The sequence below is a fragment of the Cricetulus griseus genome, chromosome 5 (assembly GCF_003668045.3).
Source record: "Cricetulus griseus strain 17A/GY chromosome 5, alternate assembly CriGri-PICRH-1.0, whole genome shotgun sequence".
NCBI classification, from domain to species: domain Eukaryota; kingdom Metazoa; phylum Chordata; class Mammalia; order Rodentia; family Cricetidae; genus Cricetulus; species Cricetulus griseus.
Window position 1 is genome coordinate 94,952,430 of NC_048598.1, and position 17,243 is coordinate 94,969,672.

Here is a 17,243-nt window from a genome sequence, read left to right on the forward strand (position 1 = left end):
AGATGGATTTAGAATCAACAATTCTAAGGGAGGTAATCCAAACACAGAAAAGCAAACATGGTATATACTTGTTCATAAGTAGATATTAGACATAGAGCAAGTGATTACCAACTTATAATCCACAACCCCAGAGAAGCTAGGAAACAATGAGAACCATAAGAGAGAGATACATAGTCTCCCGGAGAAGGGGAAAGGGACAAGATCTCCTGAGCAAATTGGGAGCATGGGGGATGGAGGAGGGAGGTAAGAGAAAGCTAAAGGGAGAAGGGGAGGGTGAGGAGAACTTGAGATCAGGAATATCAAGTTGGGGGAAAACAGAGGAGAGCAAGAAAAGAGATACCTTAATAGAGGGAGCCATTATACATTTAAAGAGAAATCTTGCACTAGAGAAATGTCCAGGGAGCCACAAGGTTGACCCCAACTAAGAATCTAAGCAATAGTGGAGAGGCTACCTTAAATGTCCTTCCACTATAATGAGATTCATGACTACCTTAAATGCCATCACAGAGCCTTCACCCTGTAGATTATAAAAGCAGAAGCAGAGATTCACAGCTAAACACTGAGCCCAACTCCTTGAATCCAGTTCTAGAGAGGATGGAGTGATGAGCAAGTGGTTCAAGACCATGCTGGGGAACTCTCAGAAACAGTGGTCCTGAGCAAGTCAAGGAAACCAGTTTGAAAGATAGGGGACCAGCATATGTCTGAACCAGGCCCCCTGAACATGTGTGTCTGTGGGAGGAATTGGCAGTCTATTGGGCCTCTAGTGCACTAATCGACTTTGGAGCCCAATCCCTATGGAGGAGTACTCTTTTAGTTAGACACAAGGGACAGGACCCCTTGTGACAGAGTTTGATGATCCCCCATCAATTCCTCACCCTTCCTGGGAAGGGGATTGGTTTAGGATGGGGAATTGCTGCAGGGCATGGAGGACTGGAGGGAGAGGGAACTGGGATTGGTATGTAAAATAAGATTGTTTTTAATTTCAATACAAATTTATTTTAAAAGTCTGATGGATAGACAACATTGACAAATCAAAATATCCAACAAACATTATGTTTCTCTGTACACGTGAACACTCACATAAACATGTTTATTTGTTATACTGACCAGTTTTCTGTGTCAGCCCATCAATCATTGTAGTGACTGTGGGCTTCCCTTTTTCTTAAGCATTACAACTTCAAGCTGTAACTATGTCATTTTTTCCTTTGTTACCTCTGGGGAATTACTTTATACATTTGTGTCTCTTTTTTTCTTAAATCTAAATTGTAATAGTTCTTAAATCTCAAAGCTGTCATAAACACAAACTAAATACTTAGTAGAACCACTAGTCAATGCATATTAAGTTTTAGTGCTCAGATTATCAATTAAAAAACTGAAAGACATGAACTTTACAAAATGAGGCATTTTATCTATGAAAACACTTCTTTACCAGAGAGATGATCAAGGAAATGTGATTGACACTATTATTTTTTCCATAGAACTGTAGAGGAAACAGGAACTTATTTATAGGACTGAGGAACATGACAATTAGTTTTGATAATAAGTCCATTGCAGTTGTACCACAGGTAGAAAAATTTAGAAATCATGGATGAAGCACTACTGAAATTCTCATATAGTTATCAATTTTGTCTGTTTCTAAATTTGTTAAGCAATTTTAGGAAAGCAATCCGCACCTCTCGGTTCCTCAGACTGTAGATGAGGGGGTTGAGAGTAGGGGTGATGAGACTGTAGAAAAGGGAGACCATGTTGTCCTGGTATGGGCTGTGATATGAACTAGGTACCATATACATAAACACTGCTGCACCGTAAAAGAGTCCCACTACTGTGATGTGGGAAGAGCAGGTAGTGAAGGCCTTATTCCGAGCTTCCTGTGAATGCATATGTAGAACAGCCCTCAAAACTAGGCCATATGAGGTGATGATGAGCAACAGGGGGAGCATGAGGATCAGTACCCCAGAGACAGATAGTGCCAACTCATACATGGAGGTATCTGAACAGGAGATTTCCAGCAGTGCTGGAACCTCACAGAAAAAGTGGTCTACAACTCGAGAGGCACAGTAGGAAAAGTTCAGAGTGATGGAAGTCTGGATGGAGCCATTGAGCACACCTACTAGCCAGGAAAATGCCACCATAAATATGCACACCTGATGTCTCATGAGTACAGGGTACTGTAGGGGATGGCACACTGCCACAAAGCGGTCATAAGACATGAGGGCCAGCAGGACTCCTTCAGCCACACCCATCATAGTCAGGAAAAATATTTGTGCAGCACAACCTCCAAAGGAAATCAAGCTCTCTTTCTTAGGGAATTCTGATACCATCTTGGGTATTGTGATCAGGGGGAAACAAACATCTAAGAGCGAAAGCTGACTCAGCAGGTAGTACATGGGTGTGTGGAGTCTGGAGTCCAACCGGATCAAGAAGAGCAGAATAGTGTTTCCCAGAAGGCCAATGATAAACATGGCAGCTACCAGGGAGAGAAGGAGTTCATGTGAACCTGATCTGCTGAAGAGGCTCACCAGGATGAAGTTGGAGGACTCGGACTGATTCATATCACCCATGTCTTATGTAAAATGCTTAACTGAAGGCATATCAGACTTATATCAAGGAACCCAAGATGGAAGGTCACTTTCCTCAAGTTTTAGTGGCTGCCTGGAATGCCATTTTGAGAAGAGCTATAAAGCCACAGGTAGAACCAGTGAGGAAGAGAATGGATCCTTGTTTTGTCAATAATGTCTGCCAGACATGGGGGAAGAATGTAAGAACTTGAATATGTGAAGGAAATCCTCTGCCACATTCTGATAAAATGCTACCCATTGAATCTGAGGAGATGGATCAGCATTTAAAATGCATGCAGCATAAGCAGCAAATGTGATTTCGAAGAGTTCAGGTCCCCAAACCCATGTAAATGCCAGATAGGTGTAGCACCTTGCTTATGATTCCATTGTTTAGAATGTCTTCCTCTGCTTAGAAGGTGAAGATATTATTAATTCACTTAAACAAGCAGTTTAGATAGATCAGCCATTTTGGCAACCTCTGGTTTCAGTGTAGAGACTAGGCATCAAAATAGAAAGTGAAGAACCACTGAGAAAGATTTCAAGTATTAAACACATGCCCCCTTATGCATGTGAAATCACCTACACAAGTGAACCCTCCTGTATAATAAAGCACACGCACACGCGCGCGCGCGCGCGCACACACACACACACCCACACACACACACACACACACACACACACACACACACAATGAATGTGCATCAGACAAAAGGACAACTATGAAATTGAGAAAGAGTTACCATTGGGGTGCAAATTATAAATAGTATTTTAGTCTTAGACTTCAGTCTAACTTTTATCCAAGGGATGATGTGGTGAGGAACTGAGAGGTCAGGGAGGAGAAACACTTTCTGCAGCCTCTATCAATAAACAAGGGAGAAGGGGATGTGTATAAATGCTTGGAAGAGAATATGAAGAGGAAACGAATTCATCATTCGTCATAACTGAGCAAAATTGATGGTATGAACTTAAGGAGCACAAAACTTATAGACACTGTGAAAATTAACTTAGGGAAAGCAGACATATGTTGTGGAATATGATTTTAACTAGGAAAAGATGAGTTATAACTGTTTATGCTATGGAATATTTCTTTAGCTATGTGAAGGTACATTACATTTGTTTCTGCTGCCTTTGTTAATGATGTAAAGATGTATTGCATTTGTTTCTCCTCCCTGGCCTAAGACACCTGATAGGTCTAATAAAAGATTAATGGCCAATAGCTAGGCAGGGGAGGGAAATACAGGTCTGGCAGGCAGAGAAAATAAATAAGAAGAGAAATCCAGGCAAAGGAAGGATAATAAGGGAGAATGAGGGAGAAAAAGAAGAGCATTCCCATGGCCAGAAGCCAGGAAGCCACTGCCCACACAAGAAACAGCAAAAGTGAGATATACAAAAAGGTAAAAAGTCTTAAGGCAAAAGGCAAATGAAGAAAAACAGCAGCCTAAGCTAAGGCAGATCATTCATAACTAAGTGTTTGGGTCATGATTTGGGAGCTTGCTGATGGCCCAAAAGAAAGCCCCGCACAGACATAGTTTTCAGAAATGTGAGGTATGGTAGAGATAGTTATCAGTAAACCATTAATTATTAATGGCTTAGTTTTTTGAGAAATAAGCTGTAGGTCTTGATGTATAAGAGTATACATGACACAGAAGTGCTAGATTTAAATTCTGTTATAGATTTACAGCATGAATAAAGTGCTCAAGTATGAAGATCAAGAACCAGAAGCAATTGCACATTTGACTCAGGAAAAATATTTCCTCAGCAATGTCCACATTGAGGTAGGTTATCATGGGTATATACAATTCCACCAACATAGATGCAGAAAGTGGGGTGAGTTTTGAAAACAATGAATTTTTTCAGGCAGCTAGAATATGGACTACTGTAGCAGGAAAATGTAATAAAGCATATTATTTGCATGAGCTTTCAATAAAAGTAGAGTAGGATTGGATACCACTTTATTTGTGATGCAGCAGGGTGATCTTGGACAATGAGTCACAAAATTTTCTTCATCCACAAAATGTTTGACCAAGACTACAGTCGCAAGCATTGCTGTGAAAATGAAATCAAAGGATGATGCCATGTGACAAATGCTCAATAAACTGTAAATATCACCGATAATCCCCTAGTGGGAAAAGACAAGAAAATCACTAGCTGAACAATCTCAAGATGAGGGGTATGTAGAAAAAGATTGGTGTAACCCTATTTAGAATGTATGAAATGTATATCATGTGCTAAGCATATATAAATGGGAAAGTGTGCATGTGTGTTTCAACCATCTAATAAAGAGAGTGAAACTTGGGCATGGGTAAGCTTGATGATGTTAGTTAAATTGCCAGAACCTATGCAATTATGTATTACATCCATTTTACTATTGATGAATATGTACCACCAGCTGTGGTATTCCAAGTGCTCCTTTGATGACATAGAAGCCAGAGATACAGTTATTCCCAGAAGCTCACAGGCCAGCGATCCTGATACACAGTATAAAATAATTATATTTCAATAAGATGGACAATAAGGATAGAAACTCAAAACTTGTCCTCTGTCACACACACACACACACACACACACACACACACACACACACACACACACACACGTGCATCCATGTCATGTCACACACTAAAGTGCACAGATTATCATGATCTCATCTCCTCAACCCATAATTCTCCATACAAGAGTGGGGGTTCCATATTAGGCCAAGTGTTGCAAATTGTGAAAATAAATGTCAATGATTGTTTCAAAGCCCTTCAGATGTTCTTCATACAGTTTAAAATGGTTCAAATGTTAGAGACTTGTAACATTAATTTGTAAACACTACCTATAGATAAAATTGCTTTTAGTATTTGGATGAGATGGTTAGGTTCAAAAAGTATGGTGATTTTTCAAGTTCACCCAACATAAAGCAACAGAATCCATATTGTATAAAACAGATCTGATTCCATAGTTCATGTTTTCTATTTCAAAAAGCCACAAATACCGAGTAGGATACAGATAAGAAAAGAAGGAGGTTAGAAGTATAAATGAGTTCTACCACTATAGTCCTTCCTGAAAAAAAAGTCTCAAAATAGAACTGTCATACAAAATCTCTATAGCACTTCTGAGCATATGCAAAAATGGAAATGAAATCAGCACATTGTATCTATGTTCAACAATGTATTATTCACAAAAGCTAAAATACAAAGTCAGTAAGATTCCCACCAATGAATTAATAGATAAATATGTGCTGTTAGTAAAAAGTGGAGTGTTAATTGGAAAGAAAAAAGAGTTAAACAGTGGTTTTAGAGAAAAACAAAATGGAAGTGGAAGACAGTGTAAAGCAATTTAAGCTAAATATATAAAGTCACATACTATATGCTCTCTTTTAATGGTGCAACCTAAAATATATGCCCTGAAAGTAAAGGAAGAGTGACCAGAGTACAGTGACAAAACTAGCAGAATGGGGAAGAAAGGGTAGAAGAGAGGGTATCCATGATCAAGACATATTTATTATATGCAATTCACACGATAGCAATTTTCATATAATAGTAAAAGAACAAAGTGTATCTATTTCCTCAGTATTTTCCACACATCCAAGAACTATATCAAATACTGCTACATACACACACACACACACACACACACACACACACACACACACACACACACACACACACTCACGCACACACGCACACACCATCTTCTGTAACATATCAAACTTACCTTTCTTGTTTCCTACATGGAAAAAAACACTTAGGTTTCCTCATAAGCGCACCTAAACTTTCTATATTACTGATGTTGTTTCAGTGTTCTGTTTGCAGTATGTATTGTTTCCAGACACTAAACCCCAACAACATTTTGTTTGTAATCATCTAACTTTTCCATCAGTTGTTTCACTCTCAAAACAGATTGATCTGAGAAAACAAAAGCAAACATACACAAAAATATCAGGCACTAGGTCTGGAGATCTACAAAGATGACACCAGTTAACAATCTAAGCAACAGAGGAGAGGCTACCTTAAATGCCCTTCCCTGATAATGAGATTGATGACTGTCTTATATGCCATCCTATAGCCTTCATCCAGCAGCTGGTGGAAGTAGAAGCAGACACCCACAACTAATCACTGAACTGAACTGGAATCCAGGTGCAGAGAAGGACGAGTGAAGAGCAAAGAGGTCCAAACCATACTGGTGAAACACACAGAAACAGATGACCTGAACATTGGGGACGTCTTGGTTCCCAGACTAATAGCTGGGATACCAGCATGGGCCTGATCCAGAGCCCAGGAACGTGGGTTTCAGTGAGGAGACCTCAGAAATCTACAGGACCTCCTGTAGTCGTTCAGTACTTATCCCTAGCATAGGTGTGGACTTTGGGAGCCCATTCCACATGGAGGGATACTCCCTGAGCCAAGACACATGGGGATGGGCCTAGGCCCTATCCCAAACGATATGATAGACTCTGATGACCCCCTATGGAAGGCCTCAGTCTCCCTGGGGAACGGATATGTGATAGGTAGGGTTTTAATTGGGGGGGCAAAGGAGGAGGAGAGGGAGAGGGAACTGGGATTGACATGTAAAACAATCTTGTTTCTAATTCAAATACAAAAAACATCTAAAAAAAAACAGCCATTAATTCCTATTGTGTGGGATGCACCATCTCAGAGAATATATTAATTCCATTCTCAGCAAAAATAGACGTTCCTTTGACAAATATTAGCATTATGGTTCACCCTATACCTCTCCCCATTTTTCCCAGAAAAGACTACTTCTAGATCTCTGTGTATGTTCCCTGAGTAAAATAATGGCATGACATCATATTCCTGCTCTCAGCAAAACAACCACATTTCTACAGTATGATTTGGTATAGTGTAGAATTTTCTTCAAATGATAGTCACATTAGGCCATGAGAATGTTCAGGATACTGACACATATTGGTCATTTAATTATCTCATTTAAATACTATGCATCAAGGATTCAAACCAGAATTTAATGAGTATTTGTTGAATGAAAGAATTCTGCAAGAGAAATGTTTCTCTTAGGGTTGGTATTGTGGATAAATAGGCTAGAGGAGAAAAATGGGGATGAATTTTTTAAAGATCCTACAACTGCTAAAGTATTAGATAGAGATTTGAGCCCAGGATTGCTTTATTTCAAGTCTTGCACTCCCTAATTACACAGCATCTTTCTTGAATTTGGTGATGAATTGCTCTGCCCTGAAGTTCTAAACTGAGAATTCATCCTGTTATTTCTTATTTTACTAGTACTCAGGAAGCTAATAAAAGGTAGTTACCACCTATGCCAGGCAGATTTTCTTCCCTCCAGATCCATGACTAATATCAACATAACTTCCTTTATTGTTTTGAGTAAATTCTATTGTTGAACAACAATACTATACAGACATATGTGCCCATGTTAGTCTGACATGCTTGGTGCAAAACATAGATGATAATCATGAAATGAAACATTCAATCTAATAAACAATCACCTGTGTTTGAATTAGAAAAAGTAGGAATAAACAAAAGTCCATCTTTCCATTCAAAATCCCATATAGACTGAACTCACTGTGCTAGGGGAAGCACCAGTTTGAAAGACTATAATTAATACACACTATCTCTATCATGCCTATACCTCCAACAACCTCACAAACTTAATGTAGACACTCACCAGGGGCTGTCTGTAGACAGCGAGGAAGTACTCTTGATGACCTTGAGTGTGTTGACTTCATTCACTCTGACAGTACATGAAATATCCCTATATTCCATCTTCATGGTCCTAATTAGTGTTGTCTGATTCTATCCAAGCATAAAATTATCATAATCAGATGATGAAGTCTCCTGAGAAACCTGTTACATCAGAAGAAATCCCCTGGATTTTCCTTTCTTCTAGGGAGAAAATTAGTTTCAGAAGAAGCCAGAGTTTTATAATCTCTGGAGGATTTGAGATGTGAATTCATCTCTCAATCATGCACTGAGAATATAGTTAGCATCCATGTGGCAACTGAACACAGTGCATATTCATCTTCCTTTCTGAGAATATAATTAGAAGAAGCAGAGAGAGTGACTTGCTTTGAACTAGCTCCTATGCTAAAACAATGACGTTTATATGATTTTCATGAGACAAATAATGAAGTAATGATAGTACTAGAACATTTGGGGCAGCTTTTCTTGGTTAGGCAGTGGCTTCCTCTATAGCCTTTTGGAGGAGAGGCAATGTTTGGATGCAGATAGCTCTTTCACACAATATTATTGTTTATCTATGATCAGTGAATGAACAGATTTCAAAAAGCTGAGTTGCCACTGAAGCATGTAACAAATAATCCTACCAATGCAAAAGTTGAGAGAAGCAAAAGGAGATCTTTCTAAATCCACCCTGACTCTAAAGAGGTCCATTATGTGAATGAAAAAGGAAGGAGTAAAAAAGGATGTACATTTAATAAATTATAAGCACAACCTTTATATCCTGTACTACATTATACTTCTAAGTATAGTGGGAAATTACCAATATGGAGTCAGGTAGAAATATAAGGGTATTTAATAGGGAAAAGCATTACTTACAGAGCAACCTAGCCAGCCGGCGTGGCAGCAGTCTGTCCAGCAAGTACAAAAGTGAAACCGAAAGAGAAAACGCAATCCCATGCAAGAATCGCTCTACGTCACCCTGACCACGCCTTCGCAAGCGTGGTCAGGCACACCTGTAGCCAGGCCCTAAGTAGGCATGGCTACAGCTTCCCCTACAATTCCCCTTTTAGTCTAAAAGAGGATTAAAACTTAACAGTGTAAAGTATCCAAAATTAACAATCATAAAGGTAAAATATAAGAAGATACAACAATCTGCTTATGTCACATCCTAACTATCTATTTTAACTAAACCCTAAAGTCATCTGAAAGAGGTGTCCAAGCCTGAACACCTCCTTCCAATCCCAACCATAAACAATAGGAAGCTATCCCTAACTAGGTATATATACTATCCTAAATGACAACAATGGGGAAAGGGGGTGTAGCATCTTCCAAGTTACTTCCTGCTGAAATGGGATGATGATAGTCATGTGGGTCCTGTAGGAAGAAAATGTTAGTGTAGTAAAAGTCTTGAATGTATTGTATCCAGTCCATGTTAGATGGATTCTCTTGATAGAAGATCTCACTTGAAATCAACTTGATTGAAGTCAGTACCTGAAGCACTGGTGGGAGTGTCAGTTGAAATAGAGCAAGTTGGATCCAGTGAAGGCAAGGAGGTGTGGCCCATTTTCTTTCCAGAGTTTCCAGGAATTGCTGTCAGGCAGGTCTTCATTGGCTGTGTGGGACTCAAACATAAACAGCAGAGAAATGTTTGCTTGTGTATGTACACATACTGTGAAAGGCAACCATGAGAGCATAACAATTATGAGAGGGTGTACACTTTGAGAGGAAGATCCAAGAAAAGACAAAGACAGTCCCCAAATTCTTCTTTTATTCTGTATTACATCAATTGGCTTCTTGATACAACACAGAAACACTAAAGTTTAGTTAAATAACATGCTTGGATTTTAGAGGAGGAAAGTCAAATCCACATCTAAATCCAGCATTGGTTTAATTGAATAGGGACTAGGAAATGAAGAGAAATAGCTGTCTCTGAGAGACAGCTGTAAAGTTTACCATATGGCACATTCCTTTTGTTTGATGGTTATAGCTACCTTCTCTTCTTAAGTATCTACCCATGCAGTGTCCTTTGCCTTCCGGAGATGAGTTTTTCTGTGAAGATAAAAGCAAAACACTTCCCTTTCCTTTGGGAGGTTTCTATGTAGTTTTTAAGATATACCTTAGTAGAATACCTGTCATTTGTCCTCATTGAGAGGTTTTTCCTTTTCCACTCGAATCTTGATCAACTTTGATGGTATCCAAAGTTTTTCTTCTCCTGTAGAAACCAATGCAAAACCCCTACCCCAACGTGACACATGTCCTGGTTTCCATACAGAGGTTAGTACATCTTTGAACTATACCAGCTGATTGAGTTCAGCAGTTTTTTCCATAGTCCAGTGTCTTTCTGCAGCTGTTTGTCCTTTTTCATTGGCATTAAGAAAGTTTAGTGTTATTAAAGCATTATGCAACCTATGTTTGGGGGTTTAGTCTTCCAAGCTTGTTTGTTGAGCATCTCCTTAAGTGTTCTATTAGATCTCTCAACCACTGCTTGTCCTGCAGGATTGTGTGGTATACCAGTAACATGCTTTATGTTATAATATTTGAAAAATTGTTCTAATTTTGTAGAGACATATGCTGGAGCATTGTCAGTTTTTATTTGTACAGGTATACCCATAACTGCCATCACCTCTAGCAGGTGTGTAATAACACAATCAGCTTTTTCAGAGTTAAGAGCAGTAGTCCATTGGAACCCTGAGAATGTGTCTATAGTATGATGCACATATTTCAAATTTCCAAACTCTGAAAAGTGAAAGACATCCATCTGCCAAACCTCATTTCTCCGAATGCCCTTAGGATTACAACCTGCTGGCAATGGAGTTTGATTATAAAAGGAACAAGTAGGACAGTTTTTCACTATCTCCTTGGCTTGTTGCCAAGTGATGGAGAAGTCCTTTTTCAAGCCTTTGCTATTTACATGATGTTTCTTATGAAATTCTGAGGCTTCTAGAACACTTCCAATTAATAAACAATCAATCTCATCATTGCCTTGTGCTAGTGGGCCTGGCAGACCCGTATGGGATCTGATATGTGTAATGTATATAGGATTACTTCTGTTTCTGATTGTTTCCTGTAATTGTAAAAACAGAGAATTCTGTATTATCAGGAACAAATTCTGCATGGAAGTTATTAATAGTTTATCCTATTACATCCTATCATTTGGCCTGAAAGCAAGTTGTCAAATAAGCATTTCTGTACAGATTGTTTGCATAATTGTGCTTCAAATACATAAAAAACAACTTAAAGAAAGCACATATTTTACTCATGGTCCTTTTTTATATCAAACAGCCATGCATGCAAAACAGATACTTCAAATTTACTCACTATATTACTTGAAGACTCAGAGCAATAGAACAAAAGAAAAATGTAAAGGGATACAACTGGGAATGGAAAGAATAAAAAATATGAGCAGATGAAGTAACTCCATACTTAAAAGGCCTCATGGACTCCGCATAAATCTATGTAAATATGGTAGATATTTGAGCAGTGTAGAAGAACAATTTCTATTTACCAAATAGGAACCCACCGAGGAAGAAACTAGGAAAATATACCACTGTCATAATACCTTAAAAAATACAACACCTAAGAGTAGGTTGACTACCTCTACAATGAAAATTTTAGACCACTAAAAATAAGAAACTGAAAAAGACACTAGATTATAGACAGAATTTCTGCACTTATTAATTGGCATGATTAATATCATACAAGTGAATATATTACTAAGTCTGATCTACAGGTACAATGTAATCTCAATCAAAACTGCAATGATATTTTGAACAATCTCAAAAACTCTTAAAATTTATTTAGAAACATAGAAGACCACAAATAGTCAAGTGAATCCTAAGAAGAACTATATTGTTAAAAATCCCTGACTAGAAATTTTACTGCAAAGATATAACAAACATATCATGGTGCTGGAAAAAATCAGAGATCTAAGCAATAGAACATAAAGATAATCCTTCAGGCATAATCACCTGATATTTATCAAAGATGCCAGTCTATTCAATGTGTTAAATCATGCTCTTTGACAAAAATATATGGAAAACCTAAGAATCTCTATGCAGAAGAAAGAAACTAGATACATAAATATCACCCTATACAAACTAAAATCAAAGACATTAATATACAATATGAAATTATGAACCCATTGAGAAAATCAGAGGGAGATACTCTAAGACATAGACATAAGTAAGAACTTCTTAAAAGGAGTCCAATATCATAAGAAGTATCCTCAGATGTTACATCAAAGGTAGGCATGAAACTCTACCCATAGTTGGGAAGCTATTGGAAATTGATAGCTGCTAGGAAGAGAGTTCTTTTTCTTTAAAGGTATGGCCCATGGTAAGTTGACTATGCTACAGTGGAAGCTACACATTCAAAAGTACATGGGCAGAACAAATTGGCCTTGTTAGGCTAAAATGAAAAGGACAGAATGGTGTGTAGGGAAAAGTGGAAGAATTTTAAGGAAGGAATGAATATGATCAACATATATTGTATAAAATTTTAGAGGTACTAGGAAAATGGTTTATTTATGTAAAAAGAAAATTTGGATTTCTTGAAATTAAACCATTTATCTACAAGGAAGACCATAAAAAACAGTGAAAGGGCAATCTACACTCAGTTATACTTAAAAGAAAGGTTAACTAAAATGCATTGAAACTACAATAATTGACCACCAAAACATGACAATAAACAAATGAACTAATGAACTCAACAGGAGGGTTTGATAATAAGAAAGACACAACACCAGTGAGTATTTTAAAGGGTTCAAATTTCATGAATCAGTGCATCTCTGACTCTTGATAAGAGAAAGCCTCTTTTTACACGAGTGATGATTAATACATAAACCCACAAGAGGTCAACATGAATGAAGAGATTAAGACTGAATAGCAAGCATCTCTGAATGGAGCAGATATACCTCACTCACCCTGACAAGCCTCAGTGTCAGTAAGATTATGAGAGACAGAGTCAGAAGACATTTCAATAGTAATACTATTTGTTGAGTATAACAGCCCAGTTGAGCACAGAGACTGAGAAAAGCTTAATTGCATTCATAAGACCTACACAAGTTCAGAACACAGATGGGGATTCTCAATGTGATTTAGAATTATAAAAATTCGACCATGTTCCAGAGTTCAGTTCAGTGTATATCTGTGGGTGTCTGCCTCTGCTTCTATCAGCCACTGGATGAGGGCTCTAGGATGGCATAAAAAGTAGTCATCAGTCTCATCATAGGGGAAGGGCATTTAGACTATCCTCTCCACCATTGCCTAGATTGTCAGTTCATGTCATCCTTGTAGATCTCTGGAGATCTCCCTAGTGCCAGATCTCTCCTAGGACCTATAATGGCTCCCTCTGATATGGTATCTCTCATCCTGCTCTCCTCTATTCTTCCCCCAACTCAACATTTATGCTATTCCATTTCCTCCTTTAATTGAATTATTTGGTGTTTGTTGACAAGCTTATGGAGTTCTGTGTTTATTTTCGAGATCAGTCCTCTGTCAGATATGGGGTTGGTGAAGATCTTTTTCCATTCTATGGGCTGCTGTTTTGTTTTGTTTTGTTGACTGTGTCCTTTGCCTTACAGATGCTTCTTGGTTTCAGTAGATCTCATTTATTAATTGTGGATCTCGGTGTCTATGCTCCTGGTGTTAGGTTCAGGAAGGGTTCTCCTGTGCCAATGCATTCAAGGGTATTTCCAACATTCTCTTCTAAGAGGTTCACTGTGTCAGTATTCATGTTGATGTCTTTGATCCATTTGGAATTAAGATAGACCATATGGATATGGGTCTATCTGCAATCTTCTACATGTCAGCATCTAGTTATGGAGCACCATTTTCTGGAGATGCTTTCTTTTTTCCATTGTAGGATTCAAGCTTCTTTGTCAAAAATCAGGTGTTCCTAGGTGTGTGGATTAATATCAGGGTCTTCAATTCAATTCCATTTGTCTACCTGTCTGTTTTGTGTCAATACCAAGCTGATTTCCTTACTAAAGCTCTATTGTAGAGCTAGAAGCCAGGGATGATGATGCCTCCAGAAGTTCCTTTATTGTACAGGGTTGTTTTGGCTAGCCTGTGGTTTTTTTTTTTTTTTTCTTTACTTTTCCATATACACTTGAGTATTGTTCTTTCACAATCTGTGAAGATTGTGTTGGGATTTTGCTGGGGATTTTATTGAATCTGCAGATGACTTTTGGTAAGATTGCCATTTTACTGCATTGATCCTACCTGTTCAAGAGCATGGGCAATCTTACCATTTTCTGATATCTTCTTTAATTCTTTCTTTAACACAAAGTTCTTGTCATGCAGGTCTTTCACTTGTTTGGTTAGAGTTACTCCAAAATATTTTATGTTGTTTGTGCCTATTGTGAAGGGTGAAGTTTCTATGATTTCTTTCTCAGCCCATTTATCACCTATATGGGCTGCTGATTTTTTTAGTTAATCTTGTATCCTGTCACTTTGCTGAAGGTGTTTATCAGCTGTAGGATTTCTATAGTAGAAGTTTTCAGATCACTTATGTAAACTATCAAATCATGTGCAAATAGTGAAAGACTGATTTCTTCGTTTTCAATTTTTATCCCCTTGATCTCCTTTTGTTGTCTTATTGCTCTAGTTAGAACTTCAAGTACAATACTGAATAGAGGAATGGCATTGAATTTCTCTACAATTAGTTTGATGCTAGCTGTTGGATTACATCAATCCAACATACATCATGTTGCCTTTATTGTGTTTAGGTATGTTCCTATTATCCCTGATCTTTCTAAGACCTTATGATGAAGGGCTGTTGGATTTTGTCAAAGGCTTTTTCAGAATCTAGTGAAATGATCACATGGTTTTTCTTTTTCATTTTGTTTATATGGTAGATTACATTAACAGATTTTCTTATGTTGAACCATCCCTGCATTTCTTGGATGACGCCTACTTGATCATGGTGGGTGATTTTTCTCATGTGTTCTTGGATTTGATTTGCCAGTGTTTTATTGAGTGTTTTTGCAACAATATTCATGACAGGGATTGGTTTGTAGTTCTCTTTCTTAGTGTGTCTTTGTGTGGTTTGAGTAGCAAGGTACTTGTAGCCTCATAAAAAGAGTTTGGCAATGACTTTTCTGCGTCTTTTTGGTATTTGAGGAGTATTGGTATTAGCTTTTCCTTTGAATTAGTGGTGTAAATCTGCACTGAAACCACCTTGTCCTGGGCTTTTTTGGCTGGGAAACTTTTGATGACTGCTTCTATTTCATTGGGAGTTATATGTCTGGTAAAATTTCTTATCTGTTCTTGATTTAGTTTTGGTAACTATCCAGACAATTGTCCATTTCCTTTATATTTTCCAATTACTGGAGTACAAGTTTTCACTAGATGTCCTCAGTGTCCATTGTTATGTCCCCATTTTCATTTCTGATTTTGCATGCTCTCTCTCTGTGCCTTTTGGTTATTTGCATAAAGGTTTGTCTATCATGTTGATTTTTCTCAAAGAACCAACTCTTTGTTTCATAAATTCTTTGTATTTTTTCTTTGTTTCTACTTTACTGATTTCAACCCTCAACTGGATTATTTCCTGGTGTCTACTCCTCCTGAGTTTGCTGCTTTTTGTTCAAGAGCTTTCAAGTATGATGGTAATTCTCTAATCTGACTATTTTCCATCTCTATTATGTGGGCACTAAATGTTATGAATTTTGCTCTTAGCACTGCTTCAAAGTGTCCCATCATTTTGGTTATGTTGTGCCTTCGTTTTTCTTGAATTCTAGGAAGTCTTTAATTTCTTTCTTTATTTCTTCTTTGATCCAGGAGTGATGCAATTGAACATTGTTCAATTTCCATCATGTGTTTGTAGGTTTTCTGCAATTTGTGTTGTTGTTGAATTCTAACTTTAAATCATGGTATTCTGATAAGATAGAGGGAGTTATTTCAGGTTTTTGTATCTATTGAGGTTTTATTTGTTGTCTTGTGGTCAATTTTAGAGAAGGTTCCATGTGGCATTGAGAAGAAGGTATATTCTTTTATGCTTGGATGGAATGCTCTATAGATGCCTCTTAAACTCAGTTGGGTCATAATTTCTGTTAGTTTCTTTGATTCTTTGTTAAGTTTCTGTCTGGTTGTAAAGTCCAGTGGTGACAGTCAGGTGTTGAAATCTCCCACTATAAGTATTTAGGGTTTTATGTGTGATTTCAGTTTTAGTAATGTTTCTTTTATGAATGTGGGTGCCTTTGTATTTTCGGCAAAGATGTTCAGAATTGATTTTTCCTGTGATGTATATAAAATGGCCTTATTCATGTCTTCTTATTAATTTTAGTTTGAAGGGTAATTTGTTAGATATTAGGATAGCTATGCCATCTCATTTCTTAGGTCCATTTGATTGGAAAATCTTTTCCCAACACTTTACTCTGAGGTAACATCTGACTTTGAAGTTGAGGTATGTTTCTTGTATGCAGCAGAAGGATGGATTCTGTCTTTGTATCTATTCTGTTAGCCTGTGTATTTTTATAAGTGAGTTAACACCATTGATATTGAGGGATATTAATGATCATTTATTGTTGATTCTTGTTTGTTTTTTGATTGTGGTGTTGTTGTTACCTGTGTGTTTCTCCCCTTCTTTTGACTTTTGGTTATGTGGGAGTATCTATTGCCTATGTTTTGTGAGTATAGCTAACTTTCTAGGGTTGAAGTTTTCCTTCCAGTACTTTCTGTAGGGCTGGATTTGTTGATATGTATTGTTTAAACCTGGTTTAGTTATGGAACATCTTTTTTTCTCCATCTATACTACTTGAATGCTTTGCTGGGTATTGTAGTATGGGATGGAATCTTTGTTTCTTAGTGATTGTAGATTATATCTATCAAGGACCTTCTGGCTTTCAGAGTTTGCATTGAGAAGTCAGGTGTAATTCTTGCAGGCCTGCCTTTATATGTTACTTGGTCTTTTTTTTTCCTTTACAGCTCTTAATATTATTTGTTATTCTTTATGTTTAATGTTTTGGTTGTTATGTGAGGAGGGGACTTTTGTTTTGGTCCAGTCTTGTTGGTGTTCTGAAAACTTCTTG

The 17,243-nt window shown here is 37.6% G+C and overlaps 1 protein-coding gene across 2 annotated transcripts; it reads right to left on the minus strand.

The window, feature by feature from the left end:
* Nucleotides 1–486: 486 nt before the first annotated feature.
* Nucleotides 487–9,131, minus strand: LOC100758870 (olfactory receptor 2Z1-like). 2 transcript variants are annotated; one of them, XM_035445394.1, is made up of 4 exons: nucleotides 9,092–9,131; nucleotides 8,202–8,329; nucleotides 6,258–6,448; nucleotides 487–4,604 (listed from the first exon to the last, which is right to left on the minus strand). In XM_035445394.1, the coding sequence occupies exon 4, from the start codon at nucleotides 2,559–2,561 to the stop codon at nucleotides 1,620–1,622; it is 942 nt and encodes a 313-aa protein (XP_035301285.1). In that variant the 5' UTR covers nucleotides 2,562–4,604; nucleotides 6,258–6,448; nucleotides 8,202–8,329; nucleotides 9,092–9,131; the 3' UTR covers nucleotides 487–1,619. The 2 variants fall into 2 exon arrangements, 1 of the variants encoding a protein (XP_035301285.1); XR_004770200.1 differs by lacking the exon at nucleotides 487–4,604 and adding an exon at nucleotides 4,614–5,026.
* Nucleotides 9,132–17,243: the final 8,112 nt, after the last annotated feature.

Excerpts from the sequence above, each read along its gene's own strand:
- LOC100758870 (XM_035445394.1), bottom strand. The coding sequence starts at position 2,561 with ATGGGTGATATGAATCAGTCCGAGTCCTCCAACTTCATCCTGGTGAGC.